The sequence below is a fragment of the Anopheles coustani genome, chromosome 3 (assembly GCF_943734705.1).
Source record: "Anopheles coustani chromosome 3, idAnoCousDA_361_x.2, whole genome shotgun sequence".
NCBI classification, from domain to species: Eukaryota; Metazoa; Arthropoda; class Insecta; order Diptera; family Culicidae; genus Anopheles; species Anopheles coustani.
Window position 1 is genome coordinate 26,026,622 of NC_071288.1, and position 23,306 is coordinate 26,049,927.

At 44.7% G+C, this 23,306-nt stretch overlaps 1 protein-coding gene across 1 annotated transcript; it reads left to right on the plus strand.

The window, feature by feature from the left end:
• Window positions 1–20,984: 20,984 nt before the first annotated feature.
• LOC131258814 (cuticle protein 19.8-like) lies at window positions 20,985–21,797 on the plus strand. Its single transcript, XM_058260193.1, has 2 exons — window positions 20,985–21,042; window positions 21,115–21,797. Exons 1-2 carry the CDS (start codon window positions 21,031–21,033, stop codon window positions 21,682–21,684), a joined length of 582 nt encoding a protein of 193 aa, XP_058116176.1. The 5' UTR covers window positions 20,985–21,030; the 3' UTR covers window positions 21,685–21,797.
• The last annotated feature ends 1,509 nt before the right edge of the window (window positions 21,798–23,306 follow it).

Sequence of the window (23,306 nt, forward strand, 5' to 3'; positions counted from 1 at the left end):
TACAAAGGAACCTATTTTTTACAGTAAAATGTCCACTAAATACAGTAAAATGTCCATTATCCGAGTTGTTCTACCCAATCAAACCCATTTCATGAGGACCAGACCATTTTTACCGGATTCTGGGGATTCAGATTAGGATAAAAAATTTCCAGACCGACATTGATTTGTTTACATGATGATGATGATGATGATGATGATGATGATGATGATGATGATGATTCCACCGCTTACCCCTACATAGGTTTGAGAGGGACGAAAGTATCTTACGATATTAAATATAAATCACCAAACGAGAGGGGGCATTGGGGCATTACTCTACAGAACAATCGTATCCATCTCTGCTCCATTCATACAACGGTCGCCATCGATTGCACAAGAAGATACATCTTAGATTTCCCAACTAGCAAAAGGAGACCACTTTCCGGAGTAGGGCAGGTATTTTTGCACAGTTTTGGTTAACACCGCCAGCTATCAATGATTGATAGTTGTTGAAAATACTGAGTAATGTCTTTTGGTTTCTGTGGAAATACTCCACCCTTGGATCAAACACCAATAGAGGAAAGCAGCAAGAAAACACGTGTTGTCTCTTTGAAAGTCCAGTAACAATAATTTATTTCATACAGTTTAAGTTACGTTGACAGCCAAATGCAGTGCTGCCAACTTTAGTTCTTTTCTGCCCAAGGTTTATACGCAGAGGTATTCACCCATTTCCAACACTCCTCCTGGGTGAGTACCAACCTTACTACTTTACAAGTATTGTAACACGCGCTTTTTCGCACTACAGTCACTGTTGTTAGGCTGACTGGCTTTGCGTCCCCTGTACAGTGTTATGTCTTCGAACGGTTTGCTTCCTTCATTTTCCGCTGTGTACCCTGGATCTATTGGAGTTCTTGGCACGTTCGACAGTCAACTCATCTTCGAGTCTGTCGACTTCCTTCTGCAACTTCTGAACGGAACGTTCAGCGAATTCAGCGCGAGCTTCAGCCTCCTTGAGACGCTGATCCAACACTCTCACTTGACCACCGTACGATTCCTCCCGTTTCGTTGCCTTTTCTTCCGAAACTTCCAGCGACTTCAGGTTGTTACCGACAACGCGGAGTTCCTCCTCAAGCTCGACGATCTTGCTTTCGTTCATCTCGACCTTCTCCTCCGAACGCTTGAGGTCCTGTTCCATGAGCACTAGTTTTCTGGCCACCTCTTCATATTTTTTGTCTGCATCTTCTTGCTCTGATGCTCTCGGTTGTGACAGGGTCCCTTCATTCTTGTTGTCACATTCAAACGGAAGATCTTCGTCACTCTCTAATACAGGATCATTCAAAACATGTCGCTCCTCCTGTTTCATTAGGTTCTTTGTTGCCGCCTGTTCCCCGCAGGGGTCTCCGTATTCGCCTGGCGTCGGACGCTCCATAGGACTACAGAGATCCGTGTGTATGATGTCCATTGGTCGCTTAGATTTCCGCTCTAGAACCTGCGGAAAGGGCTTCCGCACCAGCTTTCCCAGCATGCAACACTCACACACCATCCGCTCTCGGCAGTTTGTCATTCTTACTCCGTCAACTAGCCCTTTATTCACCATCGTGTTCACAGTCTGTATGTCACGGTGTCCCATTCGCCGGTGCCACGTGTGTTGGCAGTCTACACCATGATAACGCGTTGCTGTCATACACGTTTCCACCACCTTTAGCTTATACTGGTTGCCGACTAATATACCAACAGCTACGGTAGTATTTTGTGCTTTTATTTCGCAACCTTTTCTTCCGAATACTACAGAGAAACCCTTTGCTGCGAGCTTTCTTACAGATATAAGCCCACCTTCTAGCGCTGGAACTAACAACACGTTTTCCAGTGTGATGGCCACACGTTGACCATTGGCGTTCATGCCTACAATCACACCGTTCCCAATTCCGGTCGATTTTGTTTTCGTTCCATCTGCTAGAGTCACATCACCCAAAGGTTCTCTTTTAAATTCGGCGAAAAACTCAGGGTCATTAGTCATGTGACATGTACAACCACTGTCAATCGTCCATGCGCCCGGTATGACGTCACCCGCTATGAAGCACACAGCTCCAATAACCGCCGCCTGCTTCTCCTCCGACGAGCGTTCGCCTTCCATTTGAACCTGTTTCGCTTTCGGCTTGAAACTCTTTTCACTGCCGGATTGCGCCAGAAATTTGCGGCAGTTTTTCTTTAAGTGTCCAGGTTTCTGGCAAAAGAAGCACTTCCTTTGCTCGCTCCGTTCTGTCATTTTTAACACCATTTCTTTTTCTGAGAGGTCATTAGAATTGGAACGTTTCTGGAACTCGTCCCGCAACCGCGCAGTTACCAGATCTAAGGTTAGATCCTCCTGCGGCCGATTCTCTAATGCCGTAACGAAACTGCTGTACGACGGTGGGAGACTGCGTAGCATCATAATTATGCGCAGCAGTTCGCTGAGCTCTACCCCGGCGTTGTCGAGGCGCTCAAACAAGTCCTCAAATTCCTCGAGGTGCTTCTCCACGTTACCGCCTTCACACAGGTTTTTGGAACATATCTTTTGAAGCAACATTACCTGATTACCGATGGTGGCTTTTTCGTGGTAAGCCTGCAGGTTGCGCCACATGTCACGAGCCGTCTTGCTTTTCTTTATAAAGCGAAGTTGACTATCTTCAACAAGAAGGGAAATCGTCGCTCGCGCCTTGACGTCTTTCTTTTTCCAGTCTGCGTAATCATCATCATTTTCTTCCGGCTTCGGTAATTCTATCATGTCCCACAATTCCTCGCGTTCCAGCAAGGACTGCATGCGGAACCTCCATGTTTGATAATTACCGTTCCCGAGCTTCGCAAATGTTGCCTTCCAACCGTCCGCCATTGTTACTTTTTCTTTACACCGTTTCTCTTCAGGAATACCACAAATGCACTTCCTGGAAAACCTTGTCCTCAACCAAAAACTTTAACACACGCTCCGAAGCACTGGGGCTGGGCCCATAACCTGTTGAAAATACTGAGTAATGTCTTTTGGTTTCTGTGGAAATACTCCACCCTTGGATCAAACACCAATAGAGGAAAGCAGCAAGAAAACACGTGTTGTCTCTTTGAAAGTCCAGTAACAATAATTTATTTCATACAGTTTAAGTTACGTTGACAGCCAAATGCAGTGCTGCCAACTTTAGTTCTTTTCTGCCCAAGGTTTATACGCAGAGGTATTCACCCATTTCCAACAATAGTGTGGTGAAATCCACCAGTACTACTTAAGGGACCTGATCTTGTTCCTTCCATACAACGGCCCTGAACAATCACCTTGAAAGGTAAATCGCCGAGTCCCCCAAGGTACCACTTTCCGGAGTGTAAGAGGATATTTTGGCTCTGTTTGTTGTTCCCACCGCCACTTAAAGTTGGTTGATAATGTGGTGCCACTACCAAGAACAGAAAGGGACCCAAGTACAGCGAGATGTGTAGATACTATTAGTTCTTTTCGCACAGCCATGACCACCAATTGTTCTCATTTAAGCGCTCATGTCTCAAAACTATGTAGACTCATTCATTCTATTAAGTTAAATTAGATAATAAAAATAAAAAGTCCTTGTTCATTTTTTTACTCATCATCTTCTTCTTCTTGGCGTAACGGCCTCTTGGTCATGCCTACCCGTTAAGGGCTTACGAGACTTGTTTCCCTGTTGTACGTGGGTAGTCAGTCCTCTCGTACAGGAGAGGATCCGGTCTCGGTTGGGATTCGAACCCACGACGTCGAGGTGGTGCGCCCCGGGCTCATGGGCCGATTTTCTAACCGGCGCTACCGCTCGGCTGTAACGGGCCCCATTTCATTCATTGAATTAAACACAACATTCATTGGTCAATCATTCATTGAATTAAACACAACATATGAAAAATCGGCATTGGATGATCATGTATGATATGACGGATTGGGATTCGGATTCGAAGATCCGGATCTCATAATGGATTCGAATCGAGAGGTTCGAATCCCTGTAGGGATTCAGTTTCTCCATCACTACTGGCACGCATTTTGTGTGGATACCAAAGAAACTCATTAGGTTGAGTCATTTAGAGCGATTTGACAGGTAAATATCGCCATCAATTCAATTTTTTCATAGCGCCATCAATTCAATTTTTAAACAAAACCAGTTGAACCAGAATGTAAAACACATTTATATTGATCAATTTCTACCAATCATATAATTCCTGTATCAGGAATGGAATTTTAAGGAATAATCTATCTGAGTATCCTCAGCAACCGGCGATTCTAACCACAAAATCGGATCATGTTTGTAATCAGTACCATCAAGGTAAAGAGACCTGAAAAGTTGTGGCGATCCAACCTGTAGCTTCAGTAATCTTGGTGGAAGCTTCAAATTCAACAAGGTTCCTGCAACAAGATTGCACTCTTGCACATGTTCCTAAAATCGTCAATTCTAGCATAACTTTTTAGTTCCTTAGCCGTTTTACACAAATGGTCTTTTGAAGATAATTTGTGTCATTTGTGACATTCACGCAACCGGTACCGGTAAAGTACCGATTCAAAGTCCTTCGTCAATTCAAGGTCAATTTCCCGTTTCACGAAATGTAATAGTTCGGGTTGCCCCTAAATGTAGGCAGCCTAATCTACTTATTTCAAATGATGGTTAAATTGGTTTTATCCAACTTTTGTTGTAACAGAACTGATAATGAAGAAGTTTGTGTTTTAAACCATATCACCGAGAGCAATGCAATCACTCTATCTTTCAGTTAACAGCATAGAATGTATTTAAATTAACTATTGTTCTAACTATTATACGCCGCACGTTTAGTAGCGGTTTCGAAAAACATATTGTATATTGATAGGTATTGTTGGAACAGCATTCGAACTTGTTAAATTTTAATTCACCCATGCTGCTAACGAATACGATGACGGTGAATACATCTCCTAGAGTGGGTTTTTTGGTTGGTTCCGAATCGATTCCGTCTCTCGAGTCTCTGCACCTTTCTGTTGCCTTAATCGCACGTTAACATCGGTCAAAAGTAACGATCCGTTAACCACCCGCGTTATGTACCGAAAACGCCATCCGCCGCACGATCGATCGCGTCCATCGTTAATGGTGGAAAAGCGCTCGACCACCTTACCACCAAGTGGATCGTACGTGGGAAGAATTGTGTCAGGCTGTTTATGGTCGCCGATAAATTCGCACGCTTCCCTTCGGTCAAGTGGTGCAAGTATGAGATTGAACTTGGTACCTCCCAACAACACTATTCGGAGGTCATAAAACGATTTCCTACTGTTTAATGTTTATCAGTCCACCCCACCGATCGTATACCAATGCGAAAGTGACCTTGGGTGAAAGTTATTAATCGCTAAATGCGATTCGAGGTCTGCTTTTTAAACCCCAAGTACTAGTGAATGAAAAGAATGGATTAGTTTAACTAGTAAATAGTTTCGAAAAGATTAACTTTAGCGCAGTATTTGAACACACCCGCTTATTGGTATGGTTCAGGACCGATTTCATATGCCTGCGCCGTTTATGGTCGTGTTACAGGATGATGCAAATGCATCGGATTAATTTATCGTCAGTTGGTAATTTGATTGATCGTTATCAAAGTTTTACTGCTTTAACACAACAAACGTTTTCAGATGGTGGAGTCTTGAAGTAAACGTTCGATAGCCTAATCCATCTAAAGATGGATTTCCTGTGTTCGTGAAACGCTCGTATTAGTTTATTTCGATTAGGTATTCGTCCGGAAACTCTTCAAAGAAATCAAAGCTTTTTTACTTGGATACTCATTTTGATACAATTAAATGATACACTTATTCGCTAGATTTGTTGTAAAAAGATTATTTATCCAGGAGTTAGTGCGATATAAAATCCCATTGAGTTATACCGAAATGATCAAAATACAAATGAGTTATATAAATGGATCGACCATTTTTATAAACACTGAATCAAAGGGCACTATTTTTTCTCAACTGTTAGTTTTTATAATAATGCAAGATTGAGAAGAAATCGGTTTGGAGCTTTGGTTTTGAATAATCCTTTTTAAAAACAAAAAGTTACAAACATTTTTCAAAAGGATTAAATTCAGTCGAACTAACATCACAACCTTGAAAACGTTTAACAGTCAAACCATTTCAATTATTTTGCTGGCTTCTTAGTTTCGAAAGCGCAAATAAATGTTCTTGTGGAAATGAGTTCTTATCAGTTCTTATGACAAGAATATATCTTCATGATGCGAGAAGTCACATCCTAAATAGTTGATACAGTACAGGAATGCTGGTAACCTTGCTCTAGCTGACCTTCTGATTATGGAGTACTCTACAAAAGTACCATTCTGTGGAACATTCTAATGCAACCTCGTTCACACATAGTATCAAAGGATCGTTCACTTAGAATTTGCATTTTTAATAACTTTTGATTAATAGCCATTTCACCATGCCAGACCTTCTGCGTCATGTCCTTAAATGCCAAGGTGTTTGTCCAAGGAATCCATTCTGCACAACCGCCGATATTATAACCGAGGGACACAGTCAGTTTTAAGCAATGGAGTGGATCAGACGCCAAATCGACACCGTGCTCTTCTTGCGCGAAAGAAGAAACTATTTTCACTTTTTGCGAATATTCCAACTTTTAGCAGGATATCCGGTCAGTCTCCATACGGTCCCGACAAGAATTGTAATGGCCATTCGTGTTAGTGCCTTTTCTCTGTATCTGCTGAGCCTACTGCACAAACTTACCTACACCCTATACCAACCGGAGGACGCGAACTACATGGCAGTTGTATCGGGTAGTTGTGGAATGCTCATTGCTTGTCTGATCATGTTAAGTGCCAGCACCAGTCACTACGAATACTTTCGGAAGCTAGAGGACTTTTTCAACGATCGAACGTTCGCCCGGAACCATCCTCTGTTCAGAAGGATTCGGGAACGCTGCTATCGCTGGGGCAATTGCTTCACCCTGATTCCTCAAGTTGGCTTGCTACTTATCATACTTCAAAGTATATGCCTCAAGCAGTACGGCAAAAAGAGCGCCATGCTAGTAATCCGAGGGGAACCAGTTGGGATGCCGCTGACCCATGACCTGTACATCTGTTTCCTTTATTTTCCTTCACTGTGTTTCTTCTTGGGCTTCTCGATGGTGAACGTTTGTTTGGTGGGGTTTGTTGGTGAGATGGAGATACTGGCTTATCGACTCGGCGAGCTGGATGATACCGTGAAAAGGCGGCTACAGGACGAGGGCAACGAGTCGTACCGGAAGTCCTTCTGGAACGCCTATCACGACGAGCTGCGTCAATGTGCTAAGCGACATTGTGAAATATTCGAGTAATGCTTTGCTTGCTTTAAACTTGCTTGTGAAACTAACAGACCAACAATTTCATTTCTCCAAAAACATCCAGAATGATATCGTATATGCAACAGTTTTCAAGCCTTCTGTTTCTACTGCAGCATAGTTTTTCGCTTACTGTCCTGGTAGCCAGTAGCTACTTAGTGCTTCGCGAGAACGCACTGCGGGAAAATATAACATTTGTCGAGTATCCGATCCCACTCTTGTTTCTCTACTTCACATTTTGCTTTTTGGTCGAGAAGGTGCAGAGCATGGTAGGTAGTAATCATTTCTTGGAGCAGTAGGAAAACATTTTCACTCTCACGTTCTTCCACATTTATCAGAACAACTTGATCGGAGAACGACTCTACGATACGGAATGGATGCTGCAGATGCGCTATTCGCGGGAGTTCCACCACGAGTACCGATCGGCTGTCCGCACGATCGCGATTCTGCTCGGACGCAGTCAGCAACGTATCCGGTTCACCTGCGGCTCAATCAACGAGGTCTCGATGGCAAAGTTTACCGAATTTCTCAACCTCATCTATACGATCGTGATGTTTTTCATAAACATCAACTAACGGATATGGCTCCCGCATGATAAGACGAATTTGGAGGATTTGCACTCTGCTCTTAGCAACACTGCTTGCATCGCACGTTTATATACCAACAGCAGCACAATAGTTTGTTTCGTTCCGAGTTCATACAAAACATGAAAAATAAATTTTCAGTAGTAGAGAACTTTATGCGTGATTGAGAACGCCATAGTCGTTTGCGACCGCCATGTCTTGATTCGCAGCAGCAGAGCAAATGAAGAAAGGTCGTTTGCATCTCAAATAATGGGAAAAGACTGGTTTGTATCAGCTTATCGAACTGTCCTTTCCAATCAAATCATGTGTAATTATGAATTGCTCAATTCTTTGTTCGTAATACGAAATAAAGCGAATTGGTAACATTCCTACAAGGGGAACAACGTCAGTTTTATGGTGTCATAGAAACTTCAAAGATCAAGGGTTTTAAGCTATTTAACTTAAGCCATCCACAACTAAACCATTCAAAGAAAATAGACTCATATCCTACACGCAATAAAATGTTCACTTACTCCATGCTATAAGGACGATTCCTCTGGACATCATTTACAATAAAATTGGTGAACAACACTCTCCCAACAGGCTTGCAGAATCTAAATAAAAATAATGAACACGTCAACCCGAGTAAAATACATAATTCGAATGCTAGCAAAATATTTATACATGCAATAGTGGTTCGGAAATTTGGTCGATCCTCCCCACTTACAGGATTCTCGCTTTTGGAGGAGTCGCTTAATTGAAAGATACCTGATAGCTTCCGGCAAGGGGTCTCTTTGGTGTTCGCATTCGGGTCAGGTGTGATTTATTTTCCTCGCGAGGTGAGTTTTTCATGTCATGCGAGCTCATTAGATTTATAAATGTTTATAAAACACAATTTTAAAATATTGGTAACAATCGAATATGGGAATATTTCATCCCCGCCATGTACAACATAAAGAAAGTTTTCGTGATGCTTTGATCAGAATGTTTTCCCACGGTGCAAGGAGTTTTTTTCCCACGCCCTACACAGTTCTTTGATAAGGACCTTGCTACCCCAATCCATGCACCCATATGATTATACCGTATGCGTGATAATGTTTGCACCATCGTACCAATATGGTTCCCGTTTTCTCTGGTCATACAAATCCTTTGCTTTCTTTGCATCCACTTAATTCTTAACTCGCGCCAAAATAGTTAGCGAAAGAAAAATCACGTTTTACTTAGTTTAGCACTTATACCATGACAAAGTAGCAGTCTATTCGCGATTTCTCTCACTCCAAACTATCACAAAAACAAATTGCCGATGCCATAGGAATATCCCGGTGGACCGGGGAAAAGGTCTTGGACAGGAATACGGTTGGATAACTATCCTCGAAAGTATCTACTGGCCCTCGAAACGCACCCAAAACTAGGGTTACTCAATATGGCGTGTTATGAAGGTCAATGCTTACTCTAAACGAAAACCCAAATATGACAAGCCTCCGGTAAACATTGACCAGTTTTTGTAGAGAATTAGATCTGACTTACATTTTTAGGACCTGCAGCGCATTCAGAAAGCGCATGGAGACTAAAATGGTCACAAATGGCAACTCAATGGAAGACTTACATGCTTAAAAACATTGACAAACATGTCCCTTTAGGATAGATGAAAAAACTACATCCTAAAATTTTTGAGGATATTTAAAATTTTGTTATTGTTGAATGGTGCAAACATTATCACGCATACGATAGAGTTCAAATGTACCCTTCAGTGAGAATATTCTAATGCAACTTTGTAAACGCGTTGCATTCGCTTGTGCCTGAAGGTATGCATTTTTTAGAACATCTGATTAATAGCCACTTCTCCATGGCTTAGATGTCAAAGTCTTTGTCCAAGGAACCCATCCTGCACAACCACCGATATTGTGGCGTACAGTCAGTTTTAAACAATGGAGTGGATCAGACGCCAAATCGACACCGTGCTCTTCTTGCGCGAAGGAAGAAACTATTTTAATTTTTTGCGAATATTCCAGCTTATAGCTGGATATCCGGTCAGTCTCCATACGGTCCCGGCAAGAATCGTAATGGCTATTCGTGTTAGTGCCTTTTCTCTGTATCTGCTGAGCCTACTGCACAAACTTACCTACACCCTATACCAACCGGAGGACGCCAACTATTTGGCGGCTGTAGTAGCCAGTAGTGGAATTGTCATAGCAAGTCTGATCATGTTAAGTGCAAGCACCAATCACTACGAATATTTTCGGAAGCTAGAGGACTTTTTCAACGATCGAACGTTCGCACGGAACCATCCGCTGACCGGAAGGATTCGGGAACGTTACTACCGCTGGGGCAATTGCTTCACCCTAGTTCCTCAAGTTATCGTATTTGTTGTTGTGCTGCAATGTTTTTTCGATAAGCAGTACGAGAAAAAGAACATGATTCTAGTCATCTGGGGTGAACCAGTTGGGACGCCCCTGACTCACTCCCTTTACATCTGTTTTATCTACTTTCCTTCGCTGTGTTTCTTCATGGGCTGTTCGATGGTGAACGTTTGTTTGGTGGGATTTTTGGCTGAGATGGAGATACTAGCTTCCAGGCTCGGTGAGCTGGATGATACCGTGAAATGGCGGCTAGAAGACGAGGACAACGAGTCTTGTCGGAAGTCCTTCTGGAACGCCTATCACGACGAGCTGCGTCAATGTGCCAAGCGACATTGTGAAATATTCGGGTAATGCTTTGAACTTGATGTTAAGACTTACAGACAACTAATTTCGTTTCTCCATAAACATCCAGAATGATATCGCATATGGAACAGTTTTCAAGTCTTCTGTTCCTGCTACATCATAGTTTTTCGCTTACTGTCCTGGTGGCCAGCAGCTACTTAGTGCTTCGCGAGAACGCACTGCGGGAAAATATAACATTTGTCGAGTATCCGATCCCACTCTTGTTTCTCTACTTCACATTTTGCTTTTTGGTCGAGAAGGTGCAGAGCATGGTAGGTAGTAATCATTTCTTGGAGCAGTAGGAAAACATTTTCACTCTCACGTTCTTCCACATTTATCAGAACAACTTGATCGGAGAACGGCTCTACGGGACGGAATGGATGCTGCAGCTGCGCTATTCGCGGGAGTTCCACCACGAGTACCAATCTGCTATCCGCACGATCGCGATTCTGCTCGGACGCAGTCAGCAACGCATTCGGTTCACCTGCGGCTCAATCAACGAGGTCTCGATGGCAAAGTTTACCGAATTTCTCAACCTCATCTATACGATCGTGATGTTTTTCATAAACATTAACTAACGGAGATGGTTCCCGCATGATAAGACGAATTTGGAAGATTTGCACTATGCACTTAGCAACACTGCTTGCATCGCACGTTTCCATAGCAACAGCAGCACAAGAGTTTGTTTCGTTCCGAGTTCATACAAAACATGAAAAATACATTTTCAGTAGTAGAGAACTTTATGCGTGATTGAGAACGCCATAGTCTTTTGCGACCGCCATGTCTTGATTCGCAGCAGCAGAGCAAATGAAGAAAGGTCGTTTGCATCTCAAATAATGGGAAAAAATAGGTTCAAGTTTTGCATCAGCTAATCGAACAGTTCTTTCAAATCAAATCATGTGTATGAATTTCTCAATTTGGAACAAGCAATGTTCGCAATGCGAAATAAGCGTAAATGTAAAGCGAATTGGTAACATTCCTACTAGGGGAACAACGTCTTATGGTGTCATCAATTTAACTACCAAGTACCCTCTAAAAGTTTATGTTAAAGTTGGTTTGGCACGGTATTTGCACAGAAATGTTGTTGGATCTGTTTTAGTTTGGTTGAGGGCGAGGTCAAGGGAACTTCAAGGGTCAAGGGATTTAAGCTATTTAAATTCCACGCAGCTATTTAGACATCCACAACTAAAACATTCAAAGAAAATATTCTCATATCTTACACGCAATAAAATGATCATTTACTTCATGATGAGCTCATCAGATTTGTGTTTGTAATGTATGAAATATCATTGTTTTTGTTGTTTTCTTTTCCCTTTGAATACAGAGCAAAATATAGATGTGCGGAAACAACTTTAACCAAACGCTAATTCTTTTCAATGTTATTACATTGAGAAACAAGAGATTTGTTGGCAAATTTATTTATTAAAAACACAATTTTAAAACAATGATAACGATCGAATATGCTAATATTTCATTTCCGCCATGAACAACACAAAGAAAACTTTCGTGATGCTTTGATCAGAATGTGTTCCCACGGTGCAAGGAGTTTTTTTTCCCACGCCCAACCCAGTTTGTTGATAAGGACTAGAGACCTCGTTACTCCAATCCATACGCCCATATGATTACAGAGTACTAAAGTACCCTTCAGTGAGAACATTCTAATGCAACCTCGTTAACGCGTTGCATTCGCTTGTGCCTGAAGGTATGCATTTTTTAGAACATCTGATTAATAGCCATTTCACCATGCCAGACCTTCTGCGTCATGTCCTTAGATGTCACGGTCTTTCTCTAAGGATCCCAACTTACACAACAGCCGATATTGTGGCGTACAGTCAGTTTTAAGCAATGGAGTGGATCAGACGTCAAATCGACACCGTGCTCTTCTTGCGCGAAGGAAGAAACTATTTTCATTTTTTGCGACTATTCCAGCTTATAGCAGGATATCCGGTCAGTCTCCATACGGTCCCGGCAAGAATCGTAATGGCCATTCGTGTTGGTGCCTTTTCTCTGTATCTGCTGAGCGTACTACACAAACTTACTTACACCCTATACCAACCGGAGGACGCCAACTATTTGGCGTTCGTATCGGGTTGTGGAGGAATGTTCATAGGTTGTTTGATCATGTTTAGTGCAAGCACCCGTCACTACGAATACTTTCAGAAACTGGAGGACTTTTTCAACGATCGAACGTTCGCCCGGAACCATCCGCTGACCGGAAGGATTCGGGAACGTTACTACCGCTGGGGCAATTACTTCACGCTAGTTCCTCAAGTTGCCGTATTTGTCGTTGTGCTACAATGTTTTTTCGACAATCAATACGAGAAAAAAAGTATGATCCTGGTCATTCGGGGTGAACCAGTTGGGACGCCCCTGACTCACTCCCTTTACATCTGTTTTATCTACTTTCCTTCGCTGTGTTTCTTCATGGGCTGTTCGATGGTGAACGTTTGTTTGGCGGGATTTTTGGCTGAGATGGAGATACTAGCTTCCAGGCTCGGTGAGCTGGATGATACCGTGAAATGGCGGCTACAGGACGAAGGCAACGAGTCTTGCCGGAAGTCCTTCTGGAACGCCTATCACGACGAGCTGCGTCAATGTGCTAAGCGACATTGTGAAATATTCGAGTAATGCTTTGCTTGCTTTGAACTTGATATTAAGACTTACAGACAACTAATTTCGTTTCTCCATAAACATCCAGAATGATATCGTATATGCAACAGTTTTCAAGTCTTCTGTTCCTGCTGCAGCACTTTTTTTCGCTAACTTTCCTGGTGGCCAGTTTCTATTTAGTGCTTCGCGAGAACGCACTGCGGGAAAATATAACATTCGTCGAGTATCCGATCCCGCTCGTGTTTCTCTACTTCATCTTTTGCTTTTTGGTCGAGAAGGTGCAGGGCATGGTAGGTAGTAACCATTTCCTGGTGCTGGGGGAAACATTTTCACTCTCACGTTCTTCCACACTCAACAGAACAACTTGATCGGAGAACGGCTCTACGGGACGGAATGGATGCTGCAGATGCGCTATTCGCGGGAGTTCCACCACGAGTACCGATCGGCTATCCGCACGATCGCGATTCTGCTCGGACGCAGTCAGCAACGCGTCCGGTTCACCTGCGGTTCAATCAACGAGGTCTCGATGGCAAAGTTTACCGAATTTCTCAACCTCATCTATACGATCGTGATGTTTTTCATAAACATCAATTAACAGACCATGTATCAGTGTTTTTAGATAAATTTGGAAGATTTGCACTATGCACTAGAAAAACTACTTGAATCACGTTTAAATACGATGTTGCACAAGCCTTTGTTGTGAACCTTTATGTGAAAAGTAACTGGTTATTACGGTATAGTATTTTACGATAAAAGCAGCCTGGTTTCTCATTCTTTTCTTTGTTGGATTCATGTTGAAATATTCCTCTGCTAACAAATCCAACATTTTGTTGCTTTGCGGAGGTACAATGTTTTAGAAACATACTATATTCTTTTGAGTAAGAGCTCTTTTAACGTTATCTATATCGTAATCGTAAATTGTTTGTGCTTACGAAGTATATTGTGAATATTTTTTACAATATGCACTTTATAAAATTGAACATCAAGTGAATCAACATTTGGGAACTCAATGTCTTACTTTGGATTCAAAACTACATATATCGACCTGCAAATCGATTTGAAAACGTAGTCTAAAATTAGTCGGAATGGTTTATTACTTGTTTGAATTCTCAACTATTTCATTTTTTTATTCTTCGTAAGCAGAAATAATAACATGAAATGATTTAGGTGCTAATTCTGAGTCTAAACCGAATCAATCACCAAAACCAACTGGTCTGGGCTGTTGAAATCGAAAGAGAAAGTAGTTCCTAAATTTTAATTTAAAATTGTTCTAAATTAATGGAAGTAAGGATATCAGAAAATGCCAAGACAAAGACAAGTGGTTTTAAGTAAGCGAAAACATATGCGAGACATATTAAAGTGTTGTATGAGCTTTAGATGTAACACTGTGTGAACTGTTCCTAAATACATAAATCAGTGTGAAAACAATCACTATGGGTTAGTTGGATCCTTGAAATCTGTTAGTGTACTGTAACTACAAGCAGTTCAGCGCTTTCCTTCAACAAAGGAAGACCAACGGACTTGAAAGTCAACTCTTCCACCCCTCAGTGCACGTTCAGTCAACATAGGCTACATGCATCATGCACACCGATGCATCCACCCATTCATTAATTCTGCATCAGCAACGAGACGTGGCGTTCGCGTACGACGTGGTTCTTTACTTTCATGCCGTGTCTGCCGTCGCCTCCACAAGAACCGCAACCGTTGCGTTATTTATTCCGCGTACGCACCGGTTTGTGGGTCAGTCGGCTACAGCATGCTAGCTTTCTGCCACCAACAGGTACGCCGAGTGTTGTCCGTACGCACTTGTGCGCAGCACCAACGCGCATCATAAATCAAACCGCGGGGAAGCGCGTAAAAGAGAATATTGGCCACTCCCGAAAACGATTACCATCGATATCTTTGGGCCCCTGTTTTCTCCCCCGAAAAAACGCTGCCGAAACCGACGTCGGCGGGGGAAAAAAAAGATCCTAAACGTGGGATGAAAAACGATGAAGTTTTCGCCGATCCTTCGACCACGACCAATGCCATTAATTGGTGTGACAAAAGATAATTTAACTATATCGCTTCGGAACCTCGTTACGATTGGAAGCTTTAGAAGAAGAGTAATCATTATGGCTACATTGCGCCTGCTTCACCTTCCACATCTTTGATTCAAAGGGTGTCAGCGACATGCTTGAAAGCAAACTTGTTTTTTAGCCTATTTGCAAACCCTTGCCCCTCGACCTCGAGGCGAAAAGCACGAAGGACTCACTAGAGCCAACCGGGAGGGTCACGGTCGAGGAAGTGGAAAACCTGAAACATTTTGGACGTACATTTATGAGCAATGGCACACCAGGCCACCTTTTTCGGGTTCGACGTTCCTCGTTCCACCATCGAGGACTCCCTTCCTTACCACCGTCGCAGGAAGACGGGCAGGCGAGAACATAAAAATGTAATTAAAACGCTTCCATTCGCGAATTCACAACGCGAACCGACGAAATGCGCGATGCACAAGGAGTGCTGCTCGTTATTGGGTTATGATGGTGATATTGGCAACATTAAGAGCTTGTGTGTGTGTTTGTGTTGGTTTAACTTTTAAATAAACCCTTCATCGCGCTGGCATCGCTAGTGCGTGGTGTCCCAAATTCCTGCAGTCAGCGCTCGTCTGCTTCCCTCCCGTGCTGTCCTCTCTTTCGCTTACTTTCTTTCCTTCTTGTGCGTCCTCGTAAGAAAGGCCGGAAGCTCCCTCGGGCTAAAGAAGCTTTAAATTTAACCGTTTTTTGCTTTTTTTGTCATGTGAACATTCCGTTCGCGAAGGATCGAGTCGGTTTTGGGCGTCCGCGATGGTGTCTTATTTTGGGACGTCGTCTCTGTAGCGTTTTGTGCCTTTCTTTGTTTGCACTCTCTGTCCGATGGGCACCCGAAGGCGCCTTGCGATAAGGCCAAAGCCATTGCCAAAACGCAACCAATCGGGAGGCTGGGAAATCCCGCGAGGCTTGCTGGAGAAAATGGGAAACCGGACCGGGTCGCTTCAGGACATCGATTCTTGACCGCTGGTTTGGCTGTGCGGCATGAATGATTGGCTCGGCCCGTATATTCCTGTTTTGCGAAACGAGAAACAATAATGGGAGCCAAAGTGCGGCCCCAGCTGGTCGTGCGTTCCCCCCCCCCCCCCCCCCCCCAGACTACCTCCCCCGCCCAACCACTGGACTGGGAGCCTGCTATGGAAGAATAATTACAGCCTCGTTCGTGCGGGTACCAATTTACAGCAGTTCCGCTATTTGAGCTGCCAAAAATTGTGATTTATTCCTGATTAATGTTCATTGCGATCATTTGCATTTGCGTGGCCAGGCCCGATCGGAAGAACTGTGGCAATCCTGTCTCCCCCCCCTCCGGGAAGCAATCCGGCTGATGGTTGATTTACTTTTCCTTTGTTGCAAATTACTATTTATGCATATCGCTTCCCAAAAGCTCATCGTCATTAAGCGTGCGTGCTTTTTGTGCGCCGGCCGCGGTGAAATCGATTTTTGTTTCTGCCGCTACATTGATTTCTTACCGTATGATTTATAACCGTATGATTTTACTAGTAAAAAAATTAAAAAAAAGTATTTTAAAACAAAAAAAACACAAAGAAATATATAACTGTCAAAGATGCATCCAAAGCGCATAATCCCAGTTACAGTAACCTTCTGAAAAACAATATTACCATAGCTATGTTTTTATTGATTCACTCATTTTTTAATCAAACAAAATAAACCGGATCGAACCAACAAACGCCACCACTAGAAGAAATCGGCAACATAAAATAATAATCGCTCGATTAATCTCCCCACAAAACCCCAAAGATGGACCCGCTAGGATGAAAGCAGCAACGCGAACCGTATGATAATAATAATTAGTAATTTATAGCCACCAGCTTTGGGCCGACGGTGGGTAGTTTGGGGTGGCGAAATGTGCCTTTCCATGGCGCACGAAACGACGAGAGTCCGGTGAGCTTGGGGAGGTAGGAAAGCATCCGTTCGTTCGGCTCATTTTATGGCCACCGAAAATGCAAATGAAGTAAGGACCATAAACAAGTGAACGAGTCCCGTGCTTCCCGTTTGGTGCGGCGTCCGTTCCATCGATCAATCATATCGATCCATCTCGGGCGACGCGTCGTGTGACAAGCGATGATTTCCATTTTTTTTTTGCCCTCCGGCCTGATCGGGAGATGCACAAAATTGCCTTATGCGACATATCGTAGCGGGAAACGGAAAAGAATCACCAACCAACCCCGGACCTCGTCGCATTGACCCTCTTCGCCTATTGGCCTTGGCCTTTCCCGTGCGCATTCGGGCGGCAACCTTGATGTCGAGATGCACGACAAAGGGAACGACATAAAATAAGAGAATAAAAAACGCCTCCCAAAACGGACGCACGAACGAATGTGCATCTGTACGCGTGTTAATTTGCATTCGGCCCTCGGCCGTGCAGTTTGGGTGCAGTTGACAAAACATTGCGTCGTTGCCTTGAGCTTGGCGCACATCATGACCTACGGGGCGAAAGAATCGACAGGAAGGACACCGAGACGGCGCAAGGGAACGCTAACAAATTGCTTTGCAATAAAATGTCAAAAAACAACCACCAACAGGAAACACGACCAATCGAGCACATCTGGACAAGACCGATGTCACCATGGATGGCTTCGGATGCGCGTGAGCACAAAAGTGCGACAAATGTGACAAGATTCGACAGCTTTATCCCTAGCCAAGGACGGGAAGAAACGATTATTCAAATCATTTTGGACCTCCCGTTTTGTTTGCTGGCGCACGCTGCGGCGAGAATTGCAACACGATAGCAAACACATTGCTGCCGAATAATTGTTTTGTGACGGCATTCGTCGCAAGCACTCGATAGCTGTCTGCAAATTCGTCGGCCCGCGGGAAGATGATGTGGAAAAATATGTTTCAAGCAAGAAGATTTAACCATGCAAAGGACGATGCATTTTCGAGACCGACAATTTAAATATTGACACCATTCAGTTGGAACGAATTGAAGCTTCAGCAATCAGACAAAGCGATACGGATAAATTTGAAACTTAAAGAAGTAAATGAATACCTCAAATGATGTATTTTTTGCATTCTTTCTACTGGTTTGATTATTTCAATTTCGACAACAAATGTTCTAATATTATAAAAGAAAAAGGAACATTATTAACAATTTTAAGCACCCATAATAAATCGCAGTAGCACAAAATGCAAATTTCTTTGAACCTTAGATATAGTTCACCGAACTTACCTCTCTGCTATTGAAGCATCAAAAGATAAACACACAAATCCATCATCTCACCTTCGACGTGAGCAAACGCTTCCAGTCCGCTAAGTAAAGAGAAGATCAAACGAAAGACTTCACCAGTGGGACAGACGAGGAACTTCAAATAAAATCCAGAACGGGATAAATCAAGCAAAAAACAAATAAGAAAAGCACAGTCAGCTGGAACCGTGTCGCCTAAAATTAAGTCATCTTCGGTTCTGCTTTGCAATTCCCAACTCGACTGTATCAATACCAGCCATGCCATCCCTTTTCCCCCGATCTCGCCCGTTAACCCGCTTGCGGTTAATGATATTGTTGCCTTAGGTGATGCATCATTTTCTGCACACAAACTCACGGGAAAAAAATGGGCCAATTCCCAGCGTCCGAAACTTGGTCAGTTTCGGGTACCGGGCGCAAATCTCGTCAAAACGCTCAATTCGACCGAACGAAGGAGAAGAATCCGGGCGGCCACAGATGATGTACCGAACATTGGGACGCGGCTTTGGGCTAGTTAGGCTCGTCAACGTTGGCCGGAACGTGGCAAAGGGAAGGAAAACTAAACGAGGCCCAAGAGATCGTTTTCGGTTTGTTTGCGCCCAAGGAATGAACGAACAAAAACAACACATAAAAACAACACAGACACACTCTACGCGTACTCGTCATCTGCGCGTCATAAAAATTAAGGTCAACGATGTTTGGCCAGTCAAACACGGTGCACAAATCTAGGGCCCCCTGTTTGGGTTTTCGGCGGAGGTTCCCCAAATTCCGGTTCTCGGCCCAGCTCCGGAGTCGCTGGAAAGAATCACTTGCCCGTTGAATTTGTCCGGTTTGCTTGTTTCTGTTAGCCAAAGGGGGGTTTCTTTCTTTCTTCCATTTCCCGACCGACCGTCGGTGCGGCGGACTGTTTTTGGGAAACATTTCACTCTGTTTAGATTCCCACTGAATGACGGATGGGATGGACCCGACCCGAGGTTCGTGTCGTAAAGAGTGCGACCCAACGACCGGATCCGGGCAGCTAATGGGCTGCCGAGAGGCTGTGGGCCAATGTTCTTTCTGCAGCGAAAAGCTTTATTGTTCCGTCCTCGTCCCGCGGGTCGCGGCCTCGAAAGGGGGAGGAACTAAAGAAGGTGTTAACGTTCTCTAAGGGGTTTGGGCTGTGGTTTTTGTTTTCCGCCGCCATTACCGAAGAAAGTGAATCGTGTGAATAGGTCAAAAGTAGGTCAGTCTCGGGTGAAGGAAGGTGATGACCTAGAATAATGATTCTAAGCAAGTGAATTTACCCACGATGGAATATCGGAAGATGTAACGAAATCAATTAGATTTGAAACAAGTAACAAGTACACAAATGTACTGCCTGTTCCGTTTTTGTAACAAACGGCGAAAACGGTACCAACTAAGCATCGATGTTCTCTGCCATTTACTGTTTCCATCAAGGTTGGTTCCAGTGGATCGGTGAAGAACTTGCTGCTCTTATCAACATTAAACATTAAAACCACCAATTACGCGGTACTTGGTTGAAAGCTTTGAATGTTGAGGCTCTAAAACTGACGGTTTTGTTAACTCATGTTGCCGCGTTTTCCAGCACTTACGCATTTCCGACTTTTTCACGCGAGGCACTGAAACAACTGATAAATTTTCCGCCGAAGGTAAGAAGAAAGAGAAACCGGATAGAAAACTCCATCTCCTGAAAGATGGCGAGCGAAGGCAAGAAAATTGAAATCTAGTTCATTCATAAATCACGACACGGCCACGAGCGGCCGGAAGTTTGGCGGAAATTGGAGGCCCAGGTCCAAACGGCCATGACACTTTCGGCTCGTGGCCACCTTATTTATGGCATCGATCGAATTGATTTAACGTAAATTGGGTTAACGTTCCCGCCGATGCATTTTCCTTCCCCGTTTTTCTATTGTTAAACCCGCGGTGGAGCAATTGAGTCCAAATTGTGCGTGCCTTTTAATTGCCCTCGTTCGTCATGATAGTTGTTGTATGGGCGATCGGGGCCGCTTGTATTGTGGGCTCGTTTATTTAACTACACATAAATAGGGTTCTAAATCAAGCAACCAGTAATTAAGATTTACGACAAACTGGTTGATTTTTCCAGAGAATAAAGAAACTGCTGTTATCCCTGCCTGCATGGGATAACCTCAAAACATGTTGTTACACCTAATGTTAACTACTTTTGACAGCTTCAATGTTGCTGAAAGCTGACGCCGTACGCATCCTATCGCATGCTCGCCCGATGCCACCGCAATGCGGTATCGCGAAGCGGTAACCGGAAACCGACGGAAGCCTCGCCAACGACCGAGGGTAGCATGTGATACCGCACAACCTTAACAGCGTATGCAGAAAACATTGTAATCAATTACCGACACGAAGTTCAACCAGATGAAACGTGATAGCGTTGGGCGGCGTGAATCGCTTCGACACTTGCGACTGGAGAGAACGGGTGCTGGTGGGTCGCCTTTAGCAAAGGTTCTTGGTTGTTTGGGGTGAATCCCTATAAAATGGGCGGCTCACACCGTGGAGGATCATCAGTGTGCAGCTGTGTGTTCTAAGTATATCAACTTATCAGTCTTTCCTCGGACGCCTAAAATGTCTTCAAAGGTGTGTACTAATAGGGTTGTTTGCAATTGAAAGAATTGGGACTAACGCCTCTGCTCATCTTCATTACTCCAGATCTCGCTCATCTCCCTCGGGCTGCTGCTGGTCGTTGCCTGCTCCAACGCACAGCTGGGAGCTCGACGATCGTCCCAGGACCGGGTAGGAGTCCTTCGCCAGTACGACGACGGTCTCCGGGCTTCCCGTAACTTCGACGACCTGTACGACGAGCAGCGCTTCACGCAGGGTAACCGCAACCAGCAGGAACAGGAGCAGCGTCAGGATCGTCGCGATCGCACGGACTACGACAGCAACGACGACAGCTACAGCTACGGCTACGCAGTCCGGGATGAGGTGTCGGGTGACATCAAGAGCCAGCAGGAGGTGCGCAACGGTGATCGGGTGCGTGGCCAGTACCGGACGGTGGAATCGGACGGCACGGAGCGCATCGTGGACTACACGGCCGATGACTTCCGTGGCTTCAACGCGATCGTGCGCCATCAGCCGCCGGTTGCCAAGCGTACTCAGCTCGTGCATACGCTTCAGCCGGCCGTCCTGCTGCGTCCAGCACACGTTGCCCAGGTTGTGTCCGCCAACAGCGCTGGCCACCGCTCGGTACCGTCGGCTACCGTCCTCCTGCATCATTAAAAAGCATCATTTCTTTCCCTTCAGCAACATCGGATATAGCCAACCTGTCCTAAAGCTTGCATACGAAAACGTTTATTCCGAATAAAAGATCCCTCAAATTGTTTCGATCAAGATCGTTTAGTGTTTGGAGGACCCTTTTTTGACTCGCTTAGACCCACGGCATTTCTAGGAAGAGCGGTTCGGTAGGAGATACTCGGAATACCTCGAAACCAACGTCACCATGACAGAAGTAAGCCAGCGGACCACCGTCAATCAACCTCATCCGGACAGTTTGTCTAGCGCATCCGGACCAGCGTTCGGGTGAGTTATGGCGACGGATATGTCTGCCGGAGAAACCCGGCATGCCCGTCTCATTGATGTCAAACAAACGAGCCTGGAGTGAAGCGCACGATCGCTCACCGGTTCAGCAGCTGAACGCGAAACTTAAACGATCGCTAAACCGCTCCGCTTATCCCGATCCCTTGGGTTGCGCGGCCCGGCAGCTTATGCGCACGGGATGCGACTAACGATGATGATGACTCCGCCGAGGGTGACTTGAACGCTGGGAACGAGCGCAAGTGACGAACGGTGTGTGACTTGTGGCCCGGATTGCATACCCAACCCGGGGGGCAGCAGACGATTGGAAGTTCCTGTGCATTGTGCGACCCCCTCCCCCCTCTCTTTCGCTCTATCCGCGCCCCCGAACGTGGCAGGGAAAAAGCGGATGGAGGCCCCAGGCAAGGAACAATTTATTAATAGCTCCCGGTTCGCGCGGGAAAGCGGCCAGGCGTCCGCCGGGAAGAAGGGGCACGGAAGACTCGTTCTGACCTGAAACTGGCACCGGGTGGAGGGGGGGATCTGGAGGCACGCACCACAAAGCAAGGGGAGAAAATAAAACACAAAAAGAATGCACCGCCGGTGCGCGTACGGAATCCCCCGCGGGAGTGAAACAGTGGAATGAAACGAAAACAAAACTTTTCATTTCTCTCAAACCAGCGAGACTCCCTGTCGGCATCCCCCATTCTTTCTCCCCCCGACCAAAGGTTGGCGAGCTATAGGGGAAGCGCCTCGTTGGCACTTCCGTTGGCACAGTTTTCAGCAGATTAGCTAATTAATTCAAATCTCCTCGAATAGGGGCTTTGAATGAGGATGAGTAATTAAATCGCTGCACACCTTCTCCTTCTCGCTCGCTCACTCTCGTTGTCTCGTTTCCTGCTGTTTGATCTTGATGGTCTCAAACCCTGTAGCATATGGGGTTTTGTTGTGCCCTCGGGAGCCGCTGCAAGGCCCTTCGCTTCGGCAGCAGGAAAACCTCGCCCGAGGGCCTCTGATGGCTGAGAGTTTCGTACAAAATAAGTCACACCACGCGGGATGATGACTTATTTTTTCGCCGCGGCATCATCCATTGTAGTCGGCAGTTTCCACGATCAACCGGGAGGGAAGAAAAGTTGGTCAATTGGTGGCACTTGGTGGTGTGCTGCGATGCAAAATAGGGTGGGCCTCAGGTGTCTGGGGCGTTATCACTGTGATGAGTCGTAGAAAAAAAAAAAGGCAACTCACCACATTATCATAATAAGTCAGTTTCGCGTTTATACGGTTCATATTTTTGCCATTTCAGATGCTTGTTCGAGATAGCTTGCTTT